Raw genomic sequence first — 22,448 nt, 5'->3', positions numbered from 1 at the left:
TTGTACCCCTTGTGCACCTTTCATTTGGTTGGGGGTCTTGAGTGTCTGATGCAGACCCCTGCACTCTGTGGTTGGACTCCTGGATGAGTTGCTGCCATTGGCACGTGGACTGTCTCAGTGGTCACATCTGCATTACAAGTGGGCTTTGCTTGCCAGTCTCCCTTTGCCGTCCATGAGGTGGGAGTTGAGTGCCCCCCCATCTGGCAGCAGCCCCCTGCTGAGACTGCGCAGGCGGCTCGTTCCCTTTATCGGCGAGCGTTTAATTAAAATGAATTTGTGTCCCCCTGGGCTCAGTGCAGCTCCGTAATTAAATTGGTGAATAGCCCTGGGACGACTCCGGGGGTCTCCTCTGCAACGTGGCCTTCATTCAGAGTGATGAGCCACGTGTATCATTATGGGGGTCTGCACTTCATGTAGCGGTCCGCTCGTGCAAGTTCCTCCATTTTGGACATTTACATTTAATTTTTGTAGGAGTTGTGAGCGTGTTTGCTTTGGCATGGGTACCACAGTGGGCACAGTGGTAGTGTTTAGACCCTGGTTCAGTTCTCCACTTGCTACAGGTGTCTAACTGGACTGGCACCCCCTCAAGGACACGTTCCTGCCTTACACCTGTGCCATCTGGCCTGTGTTGGGTCACAGTGTTGGCCCAATGTTGCTGTCCTTCACCCTCTTGAGGGCCTGGTGATGCCAGGTGCCCTGTGCCATTCTGTTAACGGTGGCTTTTATTTGCCAGTCAAAGGGTCAATCAGTCTTCACGTGCAGAGCCCAGTTGTGATGGCAAATTCAATTTGTACCGTACTCTTCAAGTGTGGGAGCAGAGTACATACGTGGCACAGATGCCAATTGCCTGACTTTGCCTTTAGTCCAAAGTGTGCCATCTCTCTAATTTCTATACTGCCATTCTCATCCATCTATCATATAGCTCCTTTTCAATCAGTTTAATGTATATAGTGCTATCTCTAATATATAGCGCCTTTCTGATGCATCAATGGAGTGTACATGGCGCTATTTCTGTCACTCTGGCCTGCATTTCTGTTATGGTGGTGACGTGTGACAGGTTAGCTGGTCGCCCAGTTAAGGATTCTGCTGTACACGTGACTGTGCTCTCTGCCTAACTTACTTATATAGTGCCATGCCTGTCGCTTCTCCTGTCGTTCTTTCCTGTCTGTTTTGCTTTGAGATGTGGTGCCCTTTATTTATTTTATTTATTTATTTTTACACACACACACTATATACTGCTATCTGCCTTTCTGTCTCTTCTATAGCGTCTTCCTTTAATATATAGCGCCTTTGCGGTTTACCTCATTTCTGTGTCATGTCTGTCTCTGCTTTATGGTGCCATTCCCTACTTGTCTTATGTTCCTGGTAATGAGGTGACATGTTGGTCACTGATTTCACTGTCCTCGGTACAAGTGACAATAGGACTATGCCCGTGGTGTGGCTGTGTATCCAGGAGCAGCTGCTGGTGCCCCCCAGTGACCCGTCAACGCTTTAGAACCCCTGAGGTCTGCCGCTGGACTTTATTGACCTTCCATGCTGATTGATGCGTGGCATTAGCCAGCCCAGTCCATAGATGGCAGTGTGACAGGGGAAAGTCCATTTAGGGTTCACTGACTTCAGAGGGCCACGCTGGACAATGTCAGGAGCTCAGAAGTGCTGAGGTGTGGCCTGCTTTAGGGTCACAAGTGCTGCTGTCAGTGGCTTTGACTTCGCTTGTACTTTAATGGGGAGTGAGAAGCAGATGGCCATTTGTGTTTGTCCTCCGTGTGGCTCATTGTCCTCTCTGACTGCCAGCCCTGTTCATGTTATGTCCTTCTGCTTAGCACTCAGTGCTGGTACCTGGAGGTCAAGCAGGTTGGGCATGTGAGAGCCAGGAGGATGGAGAAGCAGAACTGGCCCTGATGTTGGTTCTATATAACGCCTTTCAAGGATGGCGGTGGCAGAAGCTGTGCAGAGAATGGGGATGACTTGGGCCTCTGTCTGCACACTAAGGGTGGGCTGAGCTGGTCTTAACCTACACCCCCAAAAAAAACAGAAAATGGCAGCAAAAATAGCCAACTGCAGTGTGCCTCAGCAGAGAATCCCTGGTGGTCCTGATAGACAGCAGCTGATGACTGAGGAGACCCCAGGCATTGCCAGGACATGAGTACACAGTGGCGGAGTGGTCTATCTGGGCTTCTCCTATGCTGTAGGTACCACTGGAGCCACTGAGAAAGTCCACTGGCATGACATGGAGGCCAGTCTGGAATTCTGGAGGATCCCAAACCAAAACAAATCCCAAAGCGGCATTTTACAAGTTCAAAGATGAAGACCACCAGCCATAGTGGTCCACTGCGTGTGGGGGTATTGAGCTGATATTCCGATCAGTGTGTGTGGCGGGGGCTGAGTGCACTGGCCCACCGCCTTTGGGGACATGGACCTGGTCTGCCCACCTTCTGTTAATTGGGACGTGCGCAGCGCTTTTGTCCACCGTTTCAGCGTTTAAAGCGCACGGACACGCAGGCCACCATCTGCTGGCGCGCTGTGGTACGAGTACGAGGGCGCGCGAATGTGCGCGCTCCCGTGGTGGCCTAAAGGGAAAGTCGAGCGGCAGACCCGCACGTGCCAGCATCGGAGTGACCTGCCGCCCTGCGCGAACACCGCCGTCCACTCTGACGGGTGACCGTGGAGCCGAAGGAGGGGAGGGAGGGGGCGTGGCTCTTACATCCTCACGCGTCTCTCTCTCTCTCTCTCTCGCTCGCTTGCACACTCGCGCGCTCCCTCCGAATCTCCGCAGACGCAGGACTGACAGCCCGCATCGGACCGCCGGCAGCCCCCCGCGAGCAGCCAGCTCTCCCCGTTCCCTCCTTGAACTTTGCCGGCGTGTTTTATTTATGAGCTCCCCTCCCTCCCCCTCGGCACAGGGGGGCACCGAGTGGCGTTGAGCGGTCTGCAGGAGTGCGCGAGGAGCGGAGCGGCGGCGACTATGAGGACAGCATGATCGCAGTGCGGTGGGTGCTTTTTGCTGCAGCGAGCTCCGGCGTGACGCTTTCAGGTAAGACGGCATCCTCTCCTCCTCCTCCTCCTCCTCCTCCTGGTCCTCTTCTTCTTCCTCCTCCTCCGATGCGAGGGTCGCCGGTGCTCCCCGAGCTTTTTATTTATTTATTTATTATTTATTTATTTTTTTTGCTGCATCGGCGCGATTTGCGCGGCGCGGGGGGAGACGTGGGGGCGATCGATGGCACTCCGTGCTCCGCCAGCCTCGTCTGTTCTGTCTTTTCCGTTTTCAGGACTCGGCGGCCCCGCCACGTCGGAAGTGGGGGTTGGCGGGGAGGTCACTCGGCCCCGACGGCTGCTGCGGCACGGGCACACGGATGACGAGGTGCCGCACGGCCGGCTGGACACCAGGGTCGGGGCGCAGGGCCCGGGGACGCCGGTAAGTGGCGCGCATTGCGGAATGGGAGGAGCGCGAATGGATGAAAGATGGGGGGGTGGGGGAACAGGGTATGTACCCCTTCCCACCCGTTTGCCGTCTGTGCCCACCTTCGTCAATTGTCCTGAGGGTGCCAAGGTGGGCACCGAAGCGAGTCTCTGGGCTCTTGGTGGCATGTCCTCCCACGGCAGGGTGTCATTTTCACCTGGAGGTGCTGCTGTCTGCACCCGTGCTCAGTTACACCTGGGCCCCCCCAGTGTGCTCCCCGAGCCCCCGCCTCTTCCGGCTTATTTTATTTATAGGCTCCACGTTAGTTCTGCCCTATTTCTTCCAAGTTTACTCGGGTGGCTGCTGAGACCTGAAGGTGGGCACAGGGGCACATGCTGCCTGCCCTCCACAAGCTCCTTTCTTGGCCCTCTTTTGAGTGGGTGCTGACGAGGGGCTCCGTCTGTATGTGTGTCTTGGCTGCCCCCTCACTTGCCTTCTTTCTCTTCCAGCCGATTCATGTGGCACAGGCCAGCTTCCTCGTCAACGCCTTTGGCCAGTCCTTCATATTGGACCTCGAGTTAAACCAGTAAGTACCAGGGGGTGAGATGGCATTGTGCTGTGATTTGGTGACGCTGGGGGCACAGACAGGACGAGGGGTGAAGAGAGAGCAGGCCATGAGTGTCCGCTTTGCTCCGTGTCAGCCTAATTGTGCCCACCTTACTCCTGTGTGTCTGTTGGTAGGCCCCTCTTATCTGCTTTGACCTCCTGGGTGGTCCATTTAACATTGCCCCTCAGACGTCCTTTATGCTTTTATAGCACCCCTCATCTTTGCAAACACACAAAGCCACCCTAGCACTGGCACAAACGTGCCCATCCAAAGAGAGTCGTCCATAATTCAGGTTCTGAATGTGCCAACCCCTTAGGAATCCAGAGAGGTCGAGGAACCAGAAACAAGAAAAAACAGAATTTCAGCACCCAGATTTTGGATGATCTGTGACATTAGGGACGTAAACTAAAGGGGCAGAGTGCCAAGGCCATCAGTGCTGACCCACTGTAAAGCCATAAGACAGCACCAGTCTGACCAAAATGACAGTGATGCCAAGTCTCAGCATAGGACATTAATAAGGTAACAAGAATGCTGAAGGCTCTGCCACCTGGCAGTCTTAAACAGACCTGCATCTCGAGGTCACAGTGCCCAACCTGGGCAGGTGGCATTAATGAGGGTATTAGGGTTGAGGCACCGCTTAACATATTGCATGCATGCAGACACAGGTGACTTATCTCAGCTGGTGCTGGTGTCAGCGGTGGGATGATGCAGCAGGGGAGGGGTGGGGATGGTGGGTGGCATGGTGTCTGTGGCTGCTTTGTGACCTTTCATGCTTTGTCTTCTTAACAGCCACCTGCTGTCCTCCAAATACATAGAGAGGCACTTCGAGGGCACCCAAGCTGTGCAAACGGAGGTGAGGCCCGGTATGTGGGCATGCATGTGGCACGGTCAGCTGACATGGCATGCTGCTGGCCTTGACGTCGGCCATTGTCTCACTAACATTGTAGGCCCAATGCCAAGGCGGGCTTCACTTTCTGTTTGGCTGTCTGGATTGGGTTACGCCTCCCTGTGTGGAAACCCAAGAGGGCTCTCAGCTGGCACCCTAAGGTGCCCATAGGTAACGTGACTCTACAGATGTGTAGATGACACAGTGGACTGAGCAGATGGGTTGTGAGCGCTATCTGGTGCCAGTTCTGCCAGTCCTACCTCCTTAAGTGTTTTCATGGCATTTATCAGTGAGGGCAATTTTGTGTCCATTGTGCTGCCAGTTAACAGATGGGCACCCACTATGGGGGCTTGGAGGTCAGCTAGGCATCATAGTCTGCCTTTTTGACCCATCTGGTTGCGCCAGTCACTGACAGTGCTCTGAAGCAGGTATCTCTACAAACTGAATACATGAAATAAATGAAGGCTGGAGACCTTAGATGCTGGCATGAAAGTAATGGATGCTACAGCAGGTCACTAGATGCCCTCATGTGTCATGGTGTGTGCCAGACTGGCGCTTATGCCTGTGGGCACCAGGGCAGGAGTAAGCTATGCTGTTCTTGGCTTTGGGTTCCCCCTCCACTGAACTTCATCTATGTGCATCAAATCTGTTCTCTGTTGCCATGGAGACTAGACCTGCCCACTAGTGGTATTACCTGTCAGTCAACAAGGTGCCACTCAAACTGTGATGCTGAATGGTGCCAGTCTGCCCACAAGATCAATGTGACCGCCCCCACTCCAAATCTTTATGTTGTCTTTGATCTGTCACCCTTCAGTGTCACTCTGTGAGGACTGGGCCACCCCATATGACACTTTTGCTTGTCAGGTTCCAATGAGTAGGACGTGTGCTGACAATGGTGCCCACCTGTTGTGACATTGCTGAGCACTTGGATACACAGGACTTGTGGTGACAAGGCACTACAATTAGATCAATTGTGTAAGACCTTCGCTGATCAGGTGGCACTGTGCCCACTACATAGCTGTAGCCTAGACGGTGCCCACCTCTGTCCGAATGCTCAAATTTTATACCCTGTTTTTGGGCACAGCTGGCATATTACTCAGTTTTGGTACCCCAGCTTAGCTGCTCTGCTGATGCTGCATGCCAGTCTTTATGCCCGGGGGCACTGTATTTCAGTCTCTGCACACTAGTTGTGCTTCTCTCCAGTGTTCAGTGGCTTCTACACCTCAGCCATGTGGCACAGTGCACTACTGGTCAGTAGCTTCTTCTTGCTGGAGGTCATGCCATGCTGGTGCCACCACAGCCCAGTGAGACTGTCAATAGCAATTACTGTAATGTGGCCATCCAACCATTTCACCCATTGGTTTGCACAGAATCCAATGGGTGTGTCCTAAAACACCCGCTAGGATGGTACCCAGACCTGAATAAGCTGCAGAAAATGTCTGAGGCATGAGCACTGGCATCCTGCCATCTTCATAGAACCCCATGGCGATAAGTAGCTCATTTTTTTGAGAGTCATATCTCAGAGAGACCAATGCCAGCTCTCACAGGCACATGAGGTCATGTAGTTCTGGGTAGGCAGGTGGTCGCTCTCAGATGCCCACTCTGTAGCCATCGTCTCCTCTTTTGACTATTTGGTGCTGGCAGTTTGTTACCTGGCACAGTCTCATTCCTTGCCCACATGACTCTGTTCCTTTCTGTTTTAGGGGGGCGAGCACTGCTACTACCATGGTGAAGTCCGGAAGGCCATTGGCTCCTTTGTGGCTTTGTCCACATGCCAAGGCTTGCAGTGAGTATCCTAATCCAGCTGGCACCCTGAAGCTGGTGCCTCTTAGTTCTCCATGTCCTCTTGAGGCTGGTACTGAAATTTAGTTAAACAAGGTGGTGGAAATTGGCATCAGTGCACCAAGGAGGACCTCCAAATGACTGAGCACCAAGGCCTGGGGGGTTATTGAGCTTCACAAGGCTGGCACCATAGTGCCAAGGTAGTTGCATTTTTGCAGAATTACATTTTTGTGCTAAGTTACCCAGCTAGGGGTGGGTGAGGGTGTGACTGATGTTACATTCAAAGAAAGAAGAATGGCACAGGACACTTCCGCCATCCTTCTTACTTTGAATGCCAGTCAAATGCAGGGTACATTCTTATGCCATACTCAGGCTTGGTCATCACAGGTGGTCTAAGTCTCTCTTTCTTTTTCTTCACAGTGGAGTTTTCTCTGATGGCAATGTCACCTACATCATTCAGCCAACACCTGGCAGCAGTGAACAGGTAGGCCATGCCAGCCTGGCACAAGTACATTACCCCAGGGTTTAGCATAGGTCAGGTAGCCCATGTGGTGCCACTTATTCAGAGAGGCTTCAAGTGTTAGTGGTACCCACTGTGTAGCATGTAACACCAGCAGCTCAGTCTTACCTGGTGCCCACTGACCACCTGTCAGTCATTCAGCACATGTGGTGTCTATGTGGTGGGCATCTCCCTGTGGTACTGTGGACAGTGGGCAGCCTAGCCTCCTCCTGCTGATCGATGGCTTGGCGTCAGCTCTCCTGCATCTTCTCGCGTTTCATTGATTTTTTTGGCCCAATTAACACTGCTGTGCTTTCCCAGTGCGGGCACCCGCTCCTTGGCGGCATTCTTTACAACCATCTTCAAATATTCAGCCCTTGTAATGCAATTCAGGGGTTGCCGTGGGGGCGTCCGGCAGATTGAATATCCAGCTAATCCACTCAGCGGGCAGCGGATAGAGTGACGCGTGTAGCTGGGCTTGCGTCTGCCATCTGCTGGAGAGTGCCCGCTTCATGAGGTTGGGGTTAGGTAATGCTGTCTGTGCCAGGGCCCAAAGGCACCTTTTGGTGCATTTGGGAGCAATGCCCACCTTAATTGGAGTGCCTTCTCTGGATTACAGTTCTGCATGTGCTGGCATGCCTGCTGTGAAAACTGTTCTTTCAAGGGTGGCACTGTGAGCTGTAGACAGCTGTGCCAGGTGTGGAGGATGATGGTCCTGCCTTTTGGGGCAATGCCATGGGCAGCCAAGCAGGGTGTCAGACTAGCAGCCAGGAGACGGGCATTCATCACTGCCATCCAGAGAACATCAACACAGAGGCGCGCCAGTCACCTGATCTCTTGGTGCCGGCGACTGCTCCTTGCCTTTCGGCCCCTCTGGCCCCAGCAAGGCCCCCCAGCTTGTAAGTGGAGCCACGCAGACTGCAACAGGAGCTGTGGTGGTGGGTGGGGCGGCGGTTATGAATACGCCGGGGGTCCGGTTTCAAAGCATTTCTCACGGGACTAGCAGGTACCTGGCGTAGCTTCATGCCAGCCTCTCTGTCCTGGGCTGCCAAGTTGGGGCTCCTGAACGCTGCCAGTCTACCCACACTCACCTCTCTCTTGTTTTCTGCAGGATGCCGATCTCCATGTGATATACCAGACCCCCGGCCTCCTGCGTCTGAGCCCTCCGTGTCCAGGTGAGTTGGGGCACCAGGGGGCAGTCATCCAGTTTGTGGTGTCCTTTGTTACCGTGCCATTTTACCCCACCCCCTTGCTTCAACAAAACTCCACCCCTCAGACCTTCCAACGCCAGTTGTGCCCATCTTCTCACCCCACCCACCCTCACCCAACAGACCCAGACCCCTCCAACCCATCCTCAGGAGCTCTCAGAGTCAGAAATGTCTGTCTCCATGTTGGCCCCCCAGGCCTAGATAGACCCCACCTCCTGACCCTTGAACTTAGCCAGGCTCCTCCCTTTCTCCACTCTGTGCCCTCAGGCTCACGAGGGTCACTCTTCATCTTGTGCCCCCACTCACTTCACCAGGGTCTCAAAGCAGCAGTACAGCCCACCTGCTCAGCCCCAGACTCTTTTAGGACCCTCCCCTCAGTCCCCCAAGACTTCGGTAGACTCGTCCTCACTCCTCCAGACACAGACCTCCAGATCCTCCGACTTGTGGTGCCCACATCACAAGGCCTTTGTTTTTGGGGGGCACTGCCCAATGTCTTTGTCTTCACCTTGTCATTGGCGTCCGATTTCTGGGCTACTCCATGTCCATTTAGTCCGGACCCCCAGTGGTGATTCTTTCTTTCTTTCTTTTTCTGTGTAATGCCTTTCTTAGTGGGTCCTGGCCAAAACACATGTCTAAGTAGGCATGAACCCTCCTGCCCACACTCCCCATGCCCATGTCTCACTTCTGTTTCTCACCCGCAGACTGCCCCGATGATGATGATGATGATGAGGGTCTCCTGTCGGATGCTAGAGATTTGTCTAACGAGCCGCAGCGGAGGTCCAAGAGGCAGGTAAGCCCCCATTTTCACTTTCTTGTGCTGTGCTTGTGCCACCCTTCAGGAATTGCCCACATCAAATGTTAGTGCCATGGACCTGGAGAACCCACTTCACAGCAATGCCAGACTGGGTATGCCAGTGTGGACTGCTCAAGGCTGATATGGGCACCAATATAATGACGGGCAGCCACATGTGAGCCCACCAAATGCGCTCAGTCTTCATTTTAAGGACCCTAGTAGGGCTGCCAGGTTGGCCAGTGCCCGCAGTAATTTGGCTGTATCTGCTGTCCCCTGTAGGTGAGCCGTGTGCAGCACACCGTTCAAAGTGAGACCAAGTACATTGAGCTGATGGTGGTGAATGATCGGCGGCTGGTAGGTGAGGGGCTGGCACTGGAGGGGTGGTTGGGTGGTCCTGGGACCTTCTCACACTACTCTCCTCCCACAGTTTGAACAGTTTCGACTGAGCAGTGTCTTGACCAGAAATTTTGCCAAGGCTGTGGTGAACCTGGCCGATATGGTAAGGGTGCAATAAAAGAAAGATGGCGTTATGTCACTGCCCACTTTGGGAGGGCACTCTGGGAAGGGTTGGCGCGTGCACGGCTCCACCCTGCCTCACCCTTGTGCCCGATTCCTCTTCTTGTCCAGATATACAAAGAACAGCTCAACACCAGGATTGTCCTCGTTGCCATGGAGACATGGGCATCAGGGGATCTGGTGCCCATTGCCGATAACCCCCTAGTAACTCTGCAGGACTTCATGAAGTACAGAGTGGACAGCATCAAGGAGCACAGTGACGCCGTCCACCTGTTCTCGTGAGTATAGCGTGTTGCAGCCAGTGGAGTGCCAGTGACAGCCTGGCACCGGTCAGTCCTGAGTGACCATCCGTATCTTACAGGGGGAAGACCTTCCGGAGCAGCCGTAGTGGCACGGCCTACATTGGTGGCATCTGCTCGCTCAGCCGAGGTGGAGGCGTCAATGAGGTTTGTACCCCGCCGAGCTGCTCCACAAAGCTGGGTGTCATTGCTGTGCCTGCCCACTAGGGTTCAAAGTAGAGGGGGTCAACGGTCAGCAGCCCTGGCCAGTGGAGGCACACCCCGCTCTGCTGGACAATGGGTTGTGTCTCCCCCTGCTGGCAGGGCCGATGACTGCAGCTTAGCAAGAAGCTGGAGAATTTGGGCACTCGCGCTGCCCTCCTGGGTGTTTATTGTGAAAGGCACTATATAGCTGTAGGGGGCTAACCACGTGTCCTCTCCATGTGTGTGCAGTATGGGAACGTGGGCTCCATGGCCATCACGCTGTCACAGAGCCTGGGCCAGAACATTGGCATGATGTGGAACAAGCAGCGGAGTGCAGCAGGTAAGGTGGCAATAGTGGGTGCTGCATGGCACATCAGGGTGACTCAATGGCTGGGTAACATGTCCATCTCTCTTTTTAAGGGGAGTGCAAGTGTCCGGACTCCTGGCTGGGCTGCATAATGGAGGACACTGGGTAAGGACGGGCATGCGGTGCCCATTGGGCGGACACACCCTGCTGCTCTTGGCCCATCTGTGCTGGATGATTCCTGGGACATTTGGCTTTCAGATGACCTTGAGACCAGCAGGGAGCGCTGTGATGGTGCCCTCTGTCAACGTCCCATGTCCACTCGTCACAGCTCTGCCTCTCCCACCACAGGTACTACCTGCCCAAGAAGTTCTCCCGCTGCAGCATCGACGAGTACAGCCGCTTCCTGCAGGACGGTGGGGGCAGCTGCCTCTTCAACAAGCCCCTCAAGGTGCGTCCAGCGCTGACTGACCGGCCAGGCCGGGGGCAAGACCTCTGGCCTCTGCGTGGGTTACTTAAAGGGTCTATAGAAGGACAGGGCACCACGAGGGGCCTTCACTTCTTTGCTTTTCTCTGTAACTAGAGTGCCATCTGATGGTTCTGAGTGGATATGCAGCACATTTGAGATGCAGGACCAGAGTTGCTGGTTGGCACTGCCAACTGGCAAGCAGTGATTGGGCCTGCTAACATGAATGGAGGGGGTTTCAGGCTTTGCCCACATGGACATTTTTGTCATTTCAGCTCCTGGACCCCCCAGAGTGTGGCAATGGCTTTGTTGAGACTGGAGAAGAGTGTGACTGTGGCTCACCCATGGTAAGCTATTCATCGTGCAGAGGGTGGCATGCAGTCAGACTGGTGAGACTGGCACCAGCCTCATTTAGTCAGATAATTGAACCTGGCATTGATTTTTTTTTTAATTTATCAGAATGACAAGCTTGGTACTCAATGCATTTGGCATTGGCATCACTTTTCAGGTGGGTAAGCCTGGCACTGGACTTGCTTGACTGGTTTGGCATTTTTAGGTACTGACTTGTGCGAGAGACTGGCATTGAACTCAGTTGTCAGATTTGGAATCCTGATTCTGGACTTGTTTGTTATGTTGGTGAGCCTGGCATTGAACTCACTTCTCAGATTTGCAAGTCTGGCACTGACCTCATTGGTCAGATTGATTAGCCTGGCATTGGACTCACTTGTCAGACTGGCATAGAATTAATTTTGTCAGATGCTCCCCCTGGCCCTGGGCTTGCTTTTTGGGTTGAGGGGTCTTGGCGCTGGTCCTGTTCAGCAGACTGTCCAGCCTGGCACTGGACACATTGGTCAGATTAAGGCCTGGATTTGCTCAACAGGCTGCCAAGCCTGGCATTGAACCCAATTTTCAGATTGCTAAGCCTGGTACTGGAAATGCTTATTAGACTGGGAAATGTGGCACTGGACTCGCCTGGCAGATTGGCAAACCTAAAACTATACTTGCTTACCAGGTTGGTGAGCCTGGCACTGAACACTTTGGTCAGGCAGAAACTTCTGCTACAGACTTTGCCCGACAGTCTTGTGAGCCTGGCACTGAATATACCTGCTGACTACTCACCAATTCTCTTTTGCCCTGCAGGAGTGTGCCAGGAGCGGTGGATTGTGCTGTAAGAAGTGCACCCTCACTCATGATGCCATGTGCAGCAATGGGCTGTGCTGCCAGGGCTGTAAGGTAGGCCTTGGGGTCTCCTGTCTGGGCTGTTTCTGGGTACAGGTGCCCACGCTGACTATGTTTTGTGCCCCTGCAGTACGAGCCCCGGGGTGTGGTGTGCCGAGAGGCGGTCAACGACTGCGACGTCCCAGAATCGTGCACCGGAGATTCCAGCCAGGTGAGGTGCCCGTCCGGCCGTGGGCATGGCTCATCAGTGTGGCCGCAGCACTAACCCCATCTGTCATTTTGTTTCAGTGTCCTGCCAATGTGCACAAGCTAGATGGCTACGGGTGTGAAGCTGGCCAGGTAAAAGTGTCTGCATATTTTGTGCCCAGATGGGTGCCCCATTTGAGCTGATGCCCATAAGGCAGCATGTAATTTTTGTTTTAGGGTCGCTGTTACAATGGGCAGTGCAAGACTCGAGATGGGCAATGCCGCAGCCTGTGGGGGCACAGTGAGTACCCAACTGAGCACTCGTGGTACCCGATGAGTCAGAAGGGCAGCGCCAGTCACCTATTGTTTGCTGCTTTTCCCAAGGCTCCGCTGACCGCATCTGCTATGAGAAGCTGAACACGGAAGGGACAGAGAAGGGCAACTGTGGCCGAGAGGGCGACACCTGGGTGCAGTGCAACAAGCAGTAAGTGCTGGCCAGCTGGGCACTGTGAGCGATGGCACCATGACATACCAGCTTGATCACTCTCTCTGCCCTGCAGGGACGTGCTGTGTGGATTCCTCTTCTGCAACAACATCAGCGGGGCGCCACGGTACGGGGACCTGAGCGGGGATGTCACCAGCGTCACCATCTACCACCAGAACAAGTACCTGGACTGCAGGTATGGGCGAGGCGGGCACTTACCCCATGGCCCACGGGGCCTGCATATAAAGGAGGGGGGGTTCTCCTGTGCCAAGTGCTGGCACTCATCCAATCTCATATCACATGTGTAGGGGTGGACATGCCATGCTGGACGATGGGACTGACCTGGGTTACGTAGATGATGGCACGCTCTGCGGCCCCAACATGATGTGCTTGGACCACCGCTGCCTGCCGCTGTCCTCCTTCAACCTGAGCACTTGCCCTGGCAGCATGGATGGCCGCATCTGTTCTGAGCATGGGGTGAGTGGGCACACGGTCATGATCCTGGTGCTGCCAGTCTGAGTGCCTCCCTCCAACTTGTGGTCTCTTGCTGCCCTGCTCGGCTCTAACCCACTGTCTGTTACCTCTCAGGTGTGCAGCAACGAGGTGAAGTGCATCTGTGACCGGGACTGGACTGGCACCGACTGCAGCGTCTACGACCCGATCCCTAAGCCCAAGCTGCCCGGAGAGCCCGAGAAGTACAAGGGTTTGTAACACACCTGCCACTCTCGCCGCCATTCAACAGGCATGGGCCCTGCCCGCCGAGCATCTCCATAAAGGGGCTTGCATCAACCCTGGGCAGCTCACATTCTGATGCCACTGAGACCCCCATCACTGAGCTCAAGACTCTGACAAAGTCCATAGAATTTTCTTGGGTCTCGTCAAGGAAACGGAGGAGCCAAATCCCCAGTGCCATCCCAGATCACCTGGCTCTGTCCCCTTAGATGCCACCCCAGTCCCCTCTCCCTGTATGCAACCTCAACCCCACAGTATAGCCAGGGCACCAATTTCTTTAGGACCCTGGACTGACCCCTCTCTGTCCCCCAGGACCCACCCCATCAGCCCCTGCTCCTCAGATCCCAAGTCCCAGTGCCCCGTAGAGTCAGCCATTCTCTCCGTGTGCCCACTCAGTGTCTTTACACCCTTAAGTCCCCCTAGCCCCGTCTCATTCCAAGTGCTGCCCCCATAAGACCCCCATTTGACTCACTGTCCCAGTGTCTATTCAGTTCAGCCATTGTTGCCAGAGCTCAATGCCCTTGTTTCTGCCAGTCTCCCCATGTGCCCCTCAATGTCCTAGTCCAGCTAGTGTCCTCACCAACCCGAGTGCCCTCCCAGCCTCCTGCCATTTTGTACCCATGTCCCAAATCTCCAGTGTGAGCCCCCTGCACCGCTCAGAGCCAGAGCCCCAGTGCCCACTCAGTTGAGCCAGCTGCCCGACCCTGGTATCCATGTGGCAGCCTGGCAGACGGTGCCCGGGTCGCACGAGGTTGCACCAATGTGTTCTGCTTGTCTTTTGCAGTCGCCCGCTGCCACTTGTTTGTGCCACTTGCATAGGCGAGCGCGAGGGGCCAAGAGCCGAGCGGAGGGAGTTGGCGGCTGAGAGGACGAAGTAATGAAGCCCCCGTCGTGGTCGTCTCCTTGTGCCCCGCTGCCGCCCGGCGCCCACTGATTCTGTTCGGTGTTTCTGATGTGTGTCTCGTGGTCTTGTTCTCCCCCCCCCCACTCCCCCTCCCCTGTACAGGTCCTAGTGGCACCAATATAATTATAGGGTCCATCGCAGGCGCCATCCTGCTGGCAGCAATAGTCCTAGGGGGAACAGGCTGGGGATTTAAGTAAGCATCACGCATGTGCCCGTCTTCTGTCTGCTTCTCCTCTGTCGGCGCCCACACGAGCAATTCTAGGACGTTGCACCACCTTCTGCGCTGGGGTTCTCAACCTTTATGGCTTCAGGGACTGGGCTGGCACCATGGGAGGCCACTGTCGAGCCTACTCTGGCAGTGAGGGGTGTGTGCCCATTAACTCAGCTGGTGCCCCAATGCTGGTCACTTCAGTAACATAGGTAGCCACTTCATTGACATGGTTAAAGCAGCATGAGGGTCGTTACTGGGCTGGAGGACATGGTGGTGGCCAGGGCTGGGCGACCGGGCACCACCTACACACCCATGTTAGGGGGGGTGACCAGCATTATATGGGTTAAGTGATTCTGTTGGCATCTCCACCAGGGAACTGGGGGTCAAGGGTCAGTCTGAAAGGGAAAGCTGCAAATGCAAAGGAAAAGCATGTGGCCAGCGGTCAGTCACCCTGGTGGGCCACGTCAGGTCCGTAGAGGGCAGCTGAAGTCCAGCAGACCACTAAGTCAGTAGTGGTCACTACGTCAGTATTAGGTGGGCCTCCACACCAGACTGGTCGGTAGGTCTTGGTCTGGATGGACACCATTAGACTAGACTGGTCAGCATCCCCCAGCCTGCCCCTGTACTGGACCCTCGTCTGCTCACCTGGCACCTCAAGCTTGAGTAAAGCTGCCCAGCAATGCTGCTTAGTCCCTTCACTGCCCGTCAGCAGAAAGCTGGCAAAGATGGGCTCTCGTGACCAGCAGGACGCTGTGGTTTCCTACACACACACACTCCTATGGGGTCATCAGTGCTTATGCGGGTGGGCGCTGGCCACAAGTGGCTGACTCCAGGTTGTGCAGCTCCACCTGGACCTGCCAGCCCACGTGCCCGCCTGCCCAGTCCGTGACGCCGGAGGCCGCCGTGGAAGGTGGTTTGGCCTGCCCGCGTTGGATTAGCTAGCCGAGGGCCACTTTGTGCCTGCTCACCGTGCTGCTCTCCAGCTGCATGCTCTCTGGGGGAGTGGACCGCATGCTTGGATGTGCACGGCTGTGTGACCTTTGTGGCATGTGACCGCAGGTGGGCCGCATCGTGGACAGGCAGAAGCCCACCTGCTTCTCAGCCAGACATCCTTCAGCAGCTTGGCATGTGGCTGTAAGTGACGGTGGTCTGCTGGCCTGAGAACCGCGGCGTGTCCACCTTGGCCTGTCCCCCTCTTCACCCATTATGTTTGACCCCAGTGGAATACCAGGTGGCACCAGCTTGACTGAATTTGTCTTTTGAAGGGGAGGGGGACGGTGGTCTGCCAGGGTCTCAAAATGGCCATTGTGACATCCTCCTCCCAGCGAGGCCTGCTTATCTTTGTAGACTCCAGATAAGACCACCCTGCTCCTCTGGACACACATGCAGATGGTATGGTGACCGCCGCTGTGGCCCAAGGATGCCCAGGCTAAACATACGCACAGTCACGTTGATGACCCCCGGTGTCCTCTATCCTCCTCACTTGTTCTCCCACCCTGGTGACCACCTATGTATCCCACTGAGATCCGGCCTGCATCGACATCCGGAGGCCATTGTGTTCAGGTCCTGTGTGACCCCCTGGGTTTACATACTGGGGATGGTTCTGGGGGGTCCCACCTGCCCTGGTGACCACCTGTGTTTCCCACCATGACCTACCCTGCACACATGTAGAGACCTTTGGTGATCAACAGTGTGGCCTCGTTTGGTCACGTGTTCAGACAATCTGGTGCCCTCCTGTGCTTTCCACCGCGGCCTGGCCTGGCATACCCTTACCTGTTGGTGTAGTGCAGGGTTACCTGTCTGCCACGCAGGTATCGACCTTTGCTGGTTGTCCACGTGGCCCAGCCTGTGGTCGGGCCCACCCCTGTATCCCCTTAAGGCCTGTCCTGCATACCCTTGGTGTGGCCCAGCCTGCTCACGTGTCCAGATGTTGTGGTGCCCACCTGTGTATCCCAGTGAGGCTCATGCTGGTCCTCTGCATGCTTCTATATGATCAGACGTGACGAGCTGTCCGGCCACTGGTGTCCATACAGGCCTCAGAACATTCCAGGTCCGCGTCAGTGGGCACACCAGGGGACATCGGCTCTGGTTCTGTCCTTCAGCCTCCTTGCTGAGAGCTCGACCTTTCTGTCTGTTCTTATGGCTTTCTGATGTGATGCCACCCCAGATGCGTATGCCCCATGCAGTGGAGCGGGCACGTGTGTGGACTCCTCCAAGACCCCCCGGTCCAAACCTGAGGCCTGTATAGACGCTCTACGGACGGTGGGCTTGCTGCATGCCCGCACGCGGTGTAGAACCTGGATGAGTGTCTGTGTGTGGAGGTACGGGGGGCGCCCTCCCTCTTAACTGATTGATTGTCTTCTTTCTTTTGTCCTTTTTCCTTCCCTGCCTGCGTGGATAAAGAAACATCCGAAGAGGAAGGTACGACTCGGCCCAGCAGGGCATGATGTAGTTGTTGGTCCGTCATACTCATCCTCACTCCCGTCGGTGTCATCACCTTCCCAGCATGCCTCCATCCCGCCCCAGCCGTGGCCAGCTGCACCAGTTGGGTACCTCTCAGCCCCTGCAATGATGAAGCGTGCTTGGCAGAGATTGGCATGCAGTAGCAGCATATCACCACTGTGTGGTGCCCTTGTCTTAATAACAGAAGGCAATAAAAAGAACATCTCATTCAGAAAGGCACTTAGTCCAAATCACGGAGGGGGGCTAATGGGGGGCTACCCTAGCAGCACTGGGTGCAAAGCAGGAAAAGACCTGGTTGGGGCCCCAGTCTGATGTGTGGACAATGGATATAAATAGTGTGGGGTCTCAGCCTATTGCTGCAGGACAGTGTGGGGTCTCTGTGTATTTTGTCGGACTTTGTGGGGTCCCACTTTATTCCTGCAGGACAACTTGGGGTCCCTGCTTATTTCTGCAGGACAGTGTGGGGTCTCTGTGTATTTTGTCGGACTTTGTGGGTTCCACATTTATTCCTGCAGCACACTCTGTGGTCCCAGCTTATTTCTGTAGACCATTGTGGGGTCCGGCTCCGCTTTTGAACCCTGGCCCTTTATGAGATGTGGTGCGCTGAAACTGCCTGTCCTGCCCTACTCGACTGGTGTTTGCTTGTCCCCGAGTCCCAGCATGCACGTCACCTCAACCCATTTAGGCCCACTTGACCTCTCATGCCCCAAAGTGGCAGACACAGCTTTCAAAGCCCACTGGCTCCTGCCCAGCTGTGGCATCTCAGACAATCACATAAGCCAACTGCCATGGCAGGAGGAGTGGCGAGTGGCTGCCACCTGTGAAGCAGTGTGCCTGAGGGGCTGTGAGTCGCTCATAGAAGAGAAGCCATCCACACTTCCATCCATCATCTGACCACCCAGCCACTTGTGCCCTTTGGGTCCTGCTGCATCCGTCCATCACAGCCACTCACCCTCAGTCCCAGTGAAATGCTCTTTCATGCTGTTAAGGTGCCAGCCCCCAGTCTGACAGAGCATTGCTGAAGAGTGGACCTTCTGTTTTCAGAGCATCATGCCAGGGACAGATCAGTGGCACAGGAGGTGCCAGCCCCTCTCGCTGGGCACGATCACTTCTACTGCTGGCCTGGTTCAGTGGACAGGGCCTGGCCGTGGCTGCCAAATGCTGTAATTGGGCCCATTCCACCGATGCAGGAGCAGATGAGTGACCAGCTCAGAATGGCCACCCTGGCCATACCAAGTACAAGTCCAGTCCTCTTACATGTGCCATCCTTGGCGATGTTCAATCTTTCAAACCCTCTGCCTGCTAGCCACGCTCTCTCTGGTCTTCCCAACTCTGACTCTGCCTGCCGTGACTGCCTGCCCTCCTGTATGCCATGGCCTGTGCCTGCTGTCGACCGGGCGTAGGACTGCCACTCGTAATGCCTGCTACTTAGATTTGACTTGCGCATGCTCCTGATTCTGCCTGCCAGCTCTTCATTCTCCGCTCCATTCTCTGACCAATTAGACACACCACAAGCCCCCAGGGCAGACGGAGCCCTTTCAGGCCATCCTCGTTGTCCTGTCCGTCTGCTGCCCATGACCCTGTAATGTGTCTCACCTCTCTATATAAATGTAATGAATTATTATTATTATTATCTGCCTGATAGCCACACCTCCTCTGATGGGACACACCCCCTACCTTGTCCGTCACCAGCCAATTCACTTCACCTTTCTTCCCTCGTTGGTACTCCAACCCCCCATTTGCTATTTAAGCAGGCCTACTTGCCCTGCCTTACCAAATTAGCACGCCCTCGTCTTCTGATGCATCTCTCACATACCTGCATACAAGTCAGGTAGCCACGCCCACTTTGCTATACCACACCCCCTATATGCAACTCAAGCAGCCCACTTCATGCCACTTTTCTGCCAGATAGCCATGCCCTGTGATAGACCTCACCCCCTTTCTTCATTCTCATTTTCCAGATAGCCACGCCCCTCTGAGAGGCCCCACCCCATTTCTTGAGTCTCTGCCTGCCTGATGACCACGACCCTATGAGACGCCCCACCCCGTTTTTTCAGTCACTGCCTGCCTGTCCCGCTTGTCTGCCTGATGGCTCCGCCCCCTCGGCCCTGTCCTGTACATTTTCTTGATAGCCACGCCCCCTCCAAGAGGCCCCAAACTGTTACTTCAGTCTCTGCCTGCCTGTCCCACTTGCCTGCCTGATAACCACACCCCTATGAGAAGTCCCACCCCGTTTTTTTAGTCACTGCCTGCCTGTCCGGGTCATCTGCCTGATAGCCACGCCCCCTCTGAGAGGTCCCACCCCGTTTCTTCAGTCACTGCCTGCCTGTCCGGATCATCTGCCTGATAGCCACGCCCCCTGTGAGAGGTCCCACCCCATTTCTTGAGTCTCTGCCTGCCTGTTCCGCTCCTCTGCCTGATAACCACGCCCCTATGAGAGGTCCCACCCTGTTTTTTTAGTCCCTGCCTGCCTGTCCGTGTCATCTGCCTGATAGCCACGCCCCTTCTGAGAGGTCCCACCCCATTTCTTGAGTCTCTGCCTGCCTGTCTGGGTCATCTGCCTGATAACCACGCCCCTATGAGACGCCCCACCCCGTTTTTTCAGTCACTGCCTGCCTGTCCCGCTCGTCTGCCTGATGGCTCCGCCCCCTCGGCCCTGCCCCGCCCCGGCCTGCCTGCTCGCTCGCTCGCCCTGCACGCCCAGTTGTGTGCCCTCTCTTGAGATGCCCTCTCCGTTTTCTTTTCCAGATCTGGAGGAGCGTAGCCCTGCCACCCGATGCGCACCGCCCGCTCCGCCCCGTCTCCCTTGCCTAGATGAGTTTCACAGCAGTCTGTCCCTCCAGCCGTTAGAAACCCTGTGGAGCACAACAGGGGGACACGTGCACTCCCAGGTGTTGCCAGTAGGGTGCGCTTGCACCCCGAGTAGCTCAGCAGATTTTTCAATCTTTTTTTTTTTCTTCTTCTTCCCCTGTTGGACTTCCCTCAGACCAGAGTGGGCTGGCAGAGGCAGTTGGGGGCAGCAGCTCGGGTGGGGAGCATTTTAGGAGGCTTCTTTCAGCTTTGCTTCTGCCCCTCATAGGACATCTCTGCAGGAATGAGCAGACCGTGTGGAGGGCTGCACTCTGGATGACGGGGACAGTCTGCACTCCTTGTCGAGGCTCCTGGAGCTGTGAGAGATGGCAGAAGACATTTGAGCGCCCGCCTGCCCGCCGGGAGGCCCCTTCACTCTTTTTTTTGTTAGTCTGAACTCTCTTCTAAGACCGAGGACACGCTGCTACTCCATACTTTCCCACTCGCCCCTTTCAGCCACGGCCAGCGCAGCAGCACCGAGGGGCAGCGTTCTATGGTGTGCCACCCGCGCAGGCTGTCAGGGGCAGAGGATTACATTCCATCAGGTTTGTTCAGAGGTGACTGCCAGCCCTGCGGAGGAGCCACTTCCAGGGCCAATCCAGATGACCAAACACAGAGATACTGCCACCCCTCGCCCACCCGTACCCCCCCCCCCCCCCCCCGGAAAGAGAGAGAGGAGCACTGGTCCCCTCAGTCCACACAGGCTATCCCGTGCAGAACAGCAGGGGGTGCCCCAGCCGTCCAAAGCCCCATCGAGCTATCTGATGGGGGCGATGCTGGGTGTGCCTGACACAACTTGGCCTTTGCAGCCGTCTTTCCTTCTCGGACCCTGTGTGTCTGCTGGCATGCGCTGGCGCTGCCTTACTGCAGACGAACAGAGTCTCAAAACTGCCCGTGGGTTCATGCCTCAGCCTGCCCGCCCTCTGCACTGAAGTACCAATGTGCTTGCTAATGTGCCCAAAACGATCAATAGAAAGAGATGGGAGGGTGGCAATTTGTAGGCTGGCAAAGGATCATGGGTAAGGGCAAATATGCAAATATGGGCAGCTGCTCCTCCCTGCCTTCCTGTGTGTGGATTGGCATTGAGCCAAGCGGGTTGGCGTCGTGTGAGGATTACTGCCCACTGGAGCAGTGCTAGCCGCTGTCCAGGCCCCCTGGCACTGAGTGTACATAGCAGACATATAAGACGTGTATACGATATATATATATATATATAAGTAAGTAAATAAATAAATATATATAGGGAGCGAGAGAGTGCGGACTCGACACGTGGCGACCTGCAGCGGCCCTCACGGCCACGGACCTCGGGGGCGCCGCTGGGACTTCATCGGCTCCTTCGTCGTCATCAGGCTCTAAATCTCCCCTGCCAGCCGGAGCGGGCACACCTGCGCTTGCTCTCGTCTCGAGGTCCTCCACCCAGCCGGACCCTCTCAAGCCCACCGGCAGGCGGAGCGTGTGATTTAAAACGGGGATGGAGTCGCACTCGGATTCCATAGGGCTGGCCCCCCACCAGTGCAGAATCTCAGGAATTTGAATTGTGATGTTCTCAAAAGGCGCTATATGAAGAGCAGCACTTACGGGGACGTGAGCCCTAAGCCGTGGGTGGGCCGTGGGTGGGTGACACCCCGACGAGCAGACCATTCGCTCGCGTCTCCGTGAAATCCACACAGAGGACAAAGCAAAGTGCGGCCCACCCTGCCGCTATTCTCAGGGCCTCCGGACCCCCTGAATTAAATCCTTAGGACCGAACTCCCTGGCGTGCCCCTTGGGGGTCTGGCCGCTGTCTCGCTCGACGAGCACCTATGAGCACAACCGCTTTGTTTTGTACGCGCGTGTAAATACGGCGGGCCAGCCGCTCCGACCTGTACATTTGTTTCTAGGCCCGCGTCTCCGTGTAAATAGCGCAGGGAATCCGGCGGATTGACTACGTCGGGAAGAAGGGGGCTTGTGGGGACTGCATGACCCTCGCTTGACCCGCCGTCTCCCTCAGGCATCGGACTGGCCAGCTTTGTACTGCATCACCAGAGGACGCCCGTCGACCGCCATTTGTAAAGCCATGTGTTAACCGAGTCGTGGATAGAACTACTGCTGAATGTAGAATAAAGCTGAGAATATATACACCTGCCAGGCGCTGGGACCCGTGTCTGTCTTTATTACCCGCAGAGCGCGCCAACCTGAGGCGCCCAAACGTCCCGGCCGCTGGAATGGCGCTGTCAGAAAGTATCTGCCCCCGTCCTGATATCTTCTCAGTTGGCCCCCTTGACACGATGAATGGCCTCAGACCTTCGGACAAAATGCAACGCCAGACAAAGGGAGCCCGAGGGGGGAGTTAAACAAGACCCCCTGTCGCCCCTGTGAAAAAGTCAGTGCCCCCATCGTTTCACTGCTCGGTTGCAGCAATAAGGGCATCCAAATGCTCCCTGTCACTTGATGGTGGGCTGCAGAGCGCCAGCCGCTCCTTTGAGGTCCTCTCTGCTGGCTTCAAGTCAGGACCAT

At 55.5% G+C, this 22,448-nt stretch overlaps 1 protein-coding gene across 9 annotated transcripts; it reads left to right on the top strand.

The window, feature by feature from the left end:
- The first annotated feature begins 2,658 nt into the window (after positions 1-2,658).
- adam11 (ADAM metallopeptidase domain 11) lies at positions 2,659-22,082 on the top strand. Of its 9 annotated transcripts, none has more exons than XM_051919033.1 (27): positions 2,660-3,034; positions 3,240-3,415; positions 3,910-3,986; positions 4,797-4,860; positions 6,597-6,679; positions 7,096-7,159; positions 8,286-8,349; positions 9,084-9,172; positions 9,455-9,529; positions 9,603-9,674; positions 9,803-9,969; positions 10,053-10,137; positions 10,423-10,513; positions 10,594-10,645; positions 10,829-10,928; positions 11,219-11,290; positions 12,084-12,176; positions 12,253-12,333; positions 12,411-12,461; positions 12,546-12,609; positions 12,693-12,792; positions 12,869-12,988; positions 13,101-13,269; positions 13,381-13,495; positions 14,531-14,621; positions 17,043-17,060; positions 20,182-20,335. In XM_051919033.1, exons 1-27 carry the CDS (start codon positions 2,977-2,979, stop codon positions 20,198-20,200), a joined length of 2,310 nt encoding a protein of 769 aa, XP_051774993.1. In that variant the 5' UTR covers positions 2,660-2,976; the 3' UTR covers positions 20,201-20,335. The 9 variants fall into 9 exon arrangements, 8 of the variants coding, with proteins under 8 accessions (XP_051774989.1, XP_051774990.1, XP_051774993.1 ...); XM_051919034.1 differs by lacking the exon at positions 20,182-20,335 and adding an exon at positions 19,851-20,006 and having other exon boundaries at positions 2,661-3,034; XM_051919029.1 differs by lacking the exon at positions 14,531-14,621 and having other exon boundaries at positions 2,659-3,034; positions 19,851-20,323.
- Positions 22,083-22,448: the final 366 nt, after the last annotated feature.

This window comes from Erpetoichthys calabaricus, chromosome 14 (genome assembly GCF_900747795.2).
Source record: "Erpetoichthys calabaricus chromosome 14, fErpCal1.3, whole genome shotgun sequence".
NCBI classification, from domain to species: Eukaryota; Metazoa; Chordata; class Cladistia; order Polypteriformes; family Polypteridae; genus Erpetoichthys; species Erpetoichthys calabaricus.
This window is presented reverse-complemented; position numbering and strand designations above follow the sequence as displayed.

Coding starts and splice junctions, on each gene's coding strand:
- adam11 (XM_051919029.1), top strand. CDS start 2,977: ATGATCGCAGTGCGGTGGGTGCTTTTTGCTGCAGCGAGCTCCGGCGTG. Junction 10,138..10,422: donor GAGGTGGAGGCGTCAATGAG/GTTTGTACCCCG, acceptor ATGTGTGTGCAG/TATGGGAACGTGGGCTCCAT. Junction 12,989..13,100: donor AACAAGTACCTGGACTGCAG/GTATGGGCGAGG, acceptor TCACATGTGTAG/GGGTGGACATGCCATGCTGG.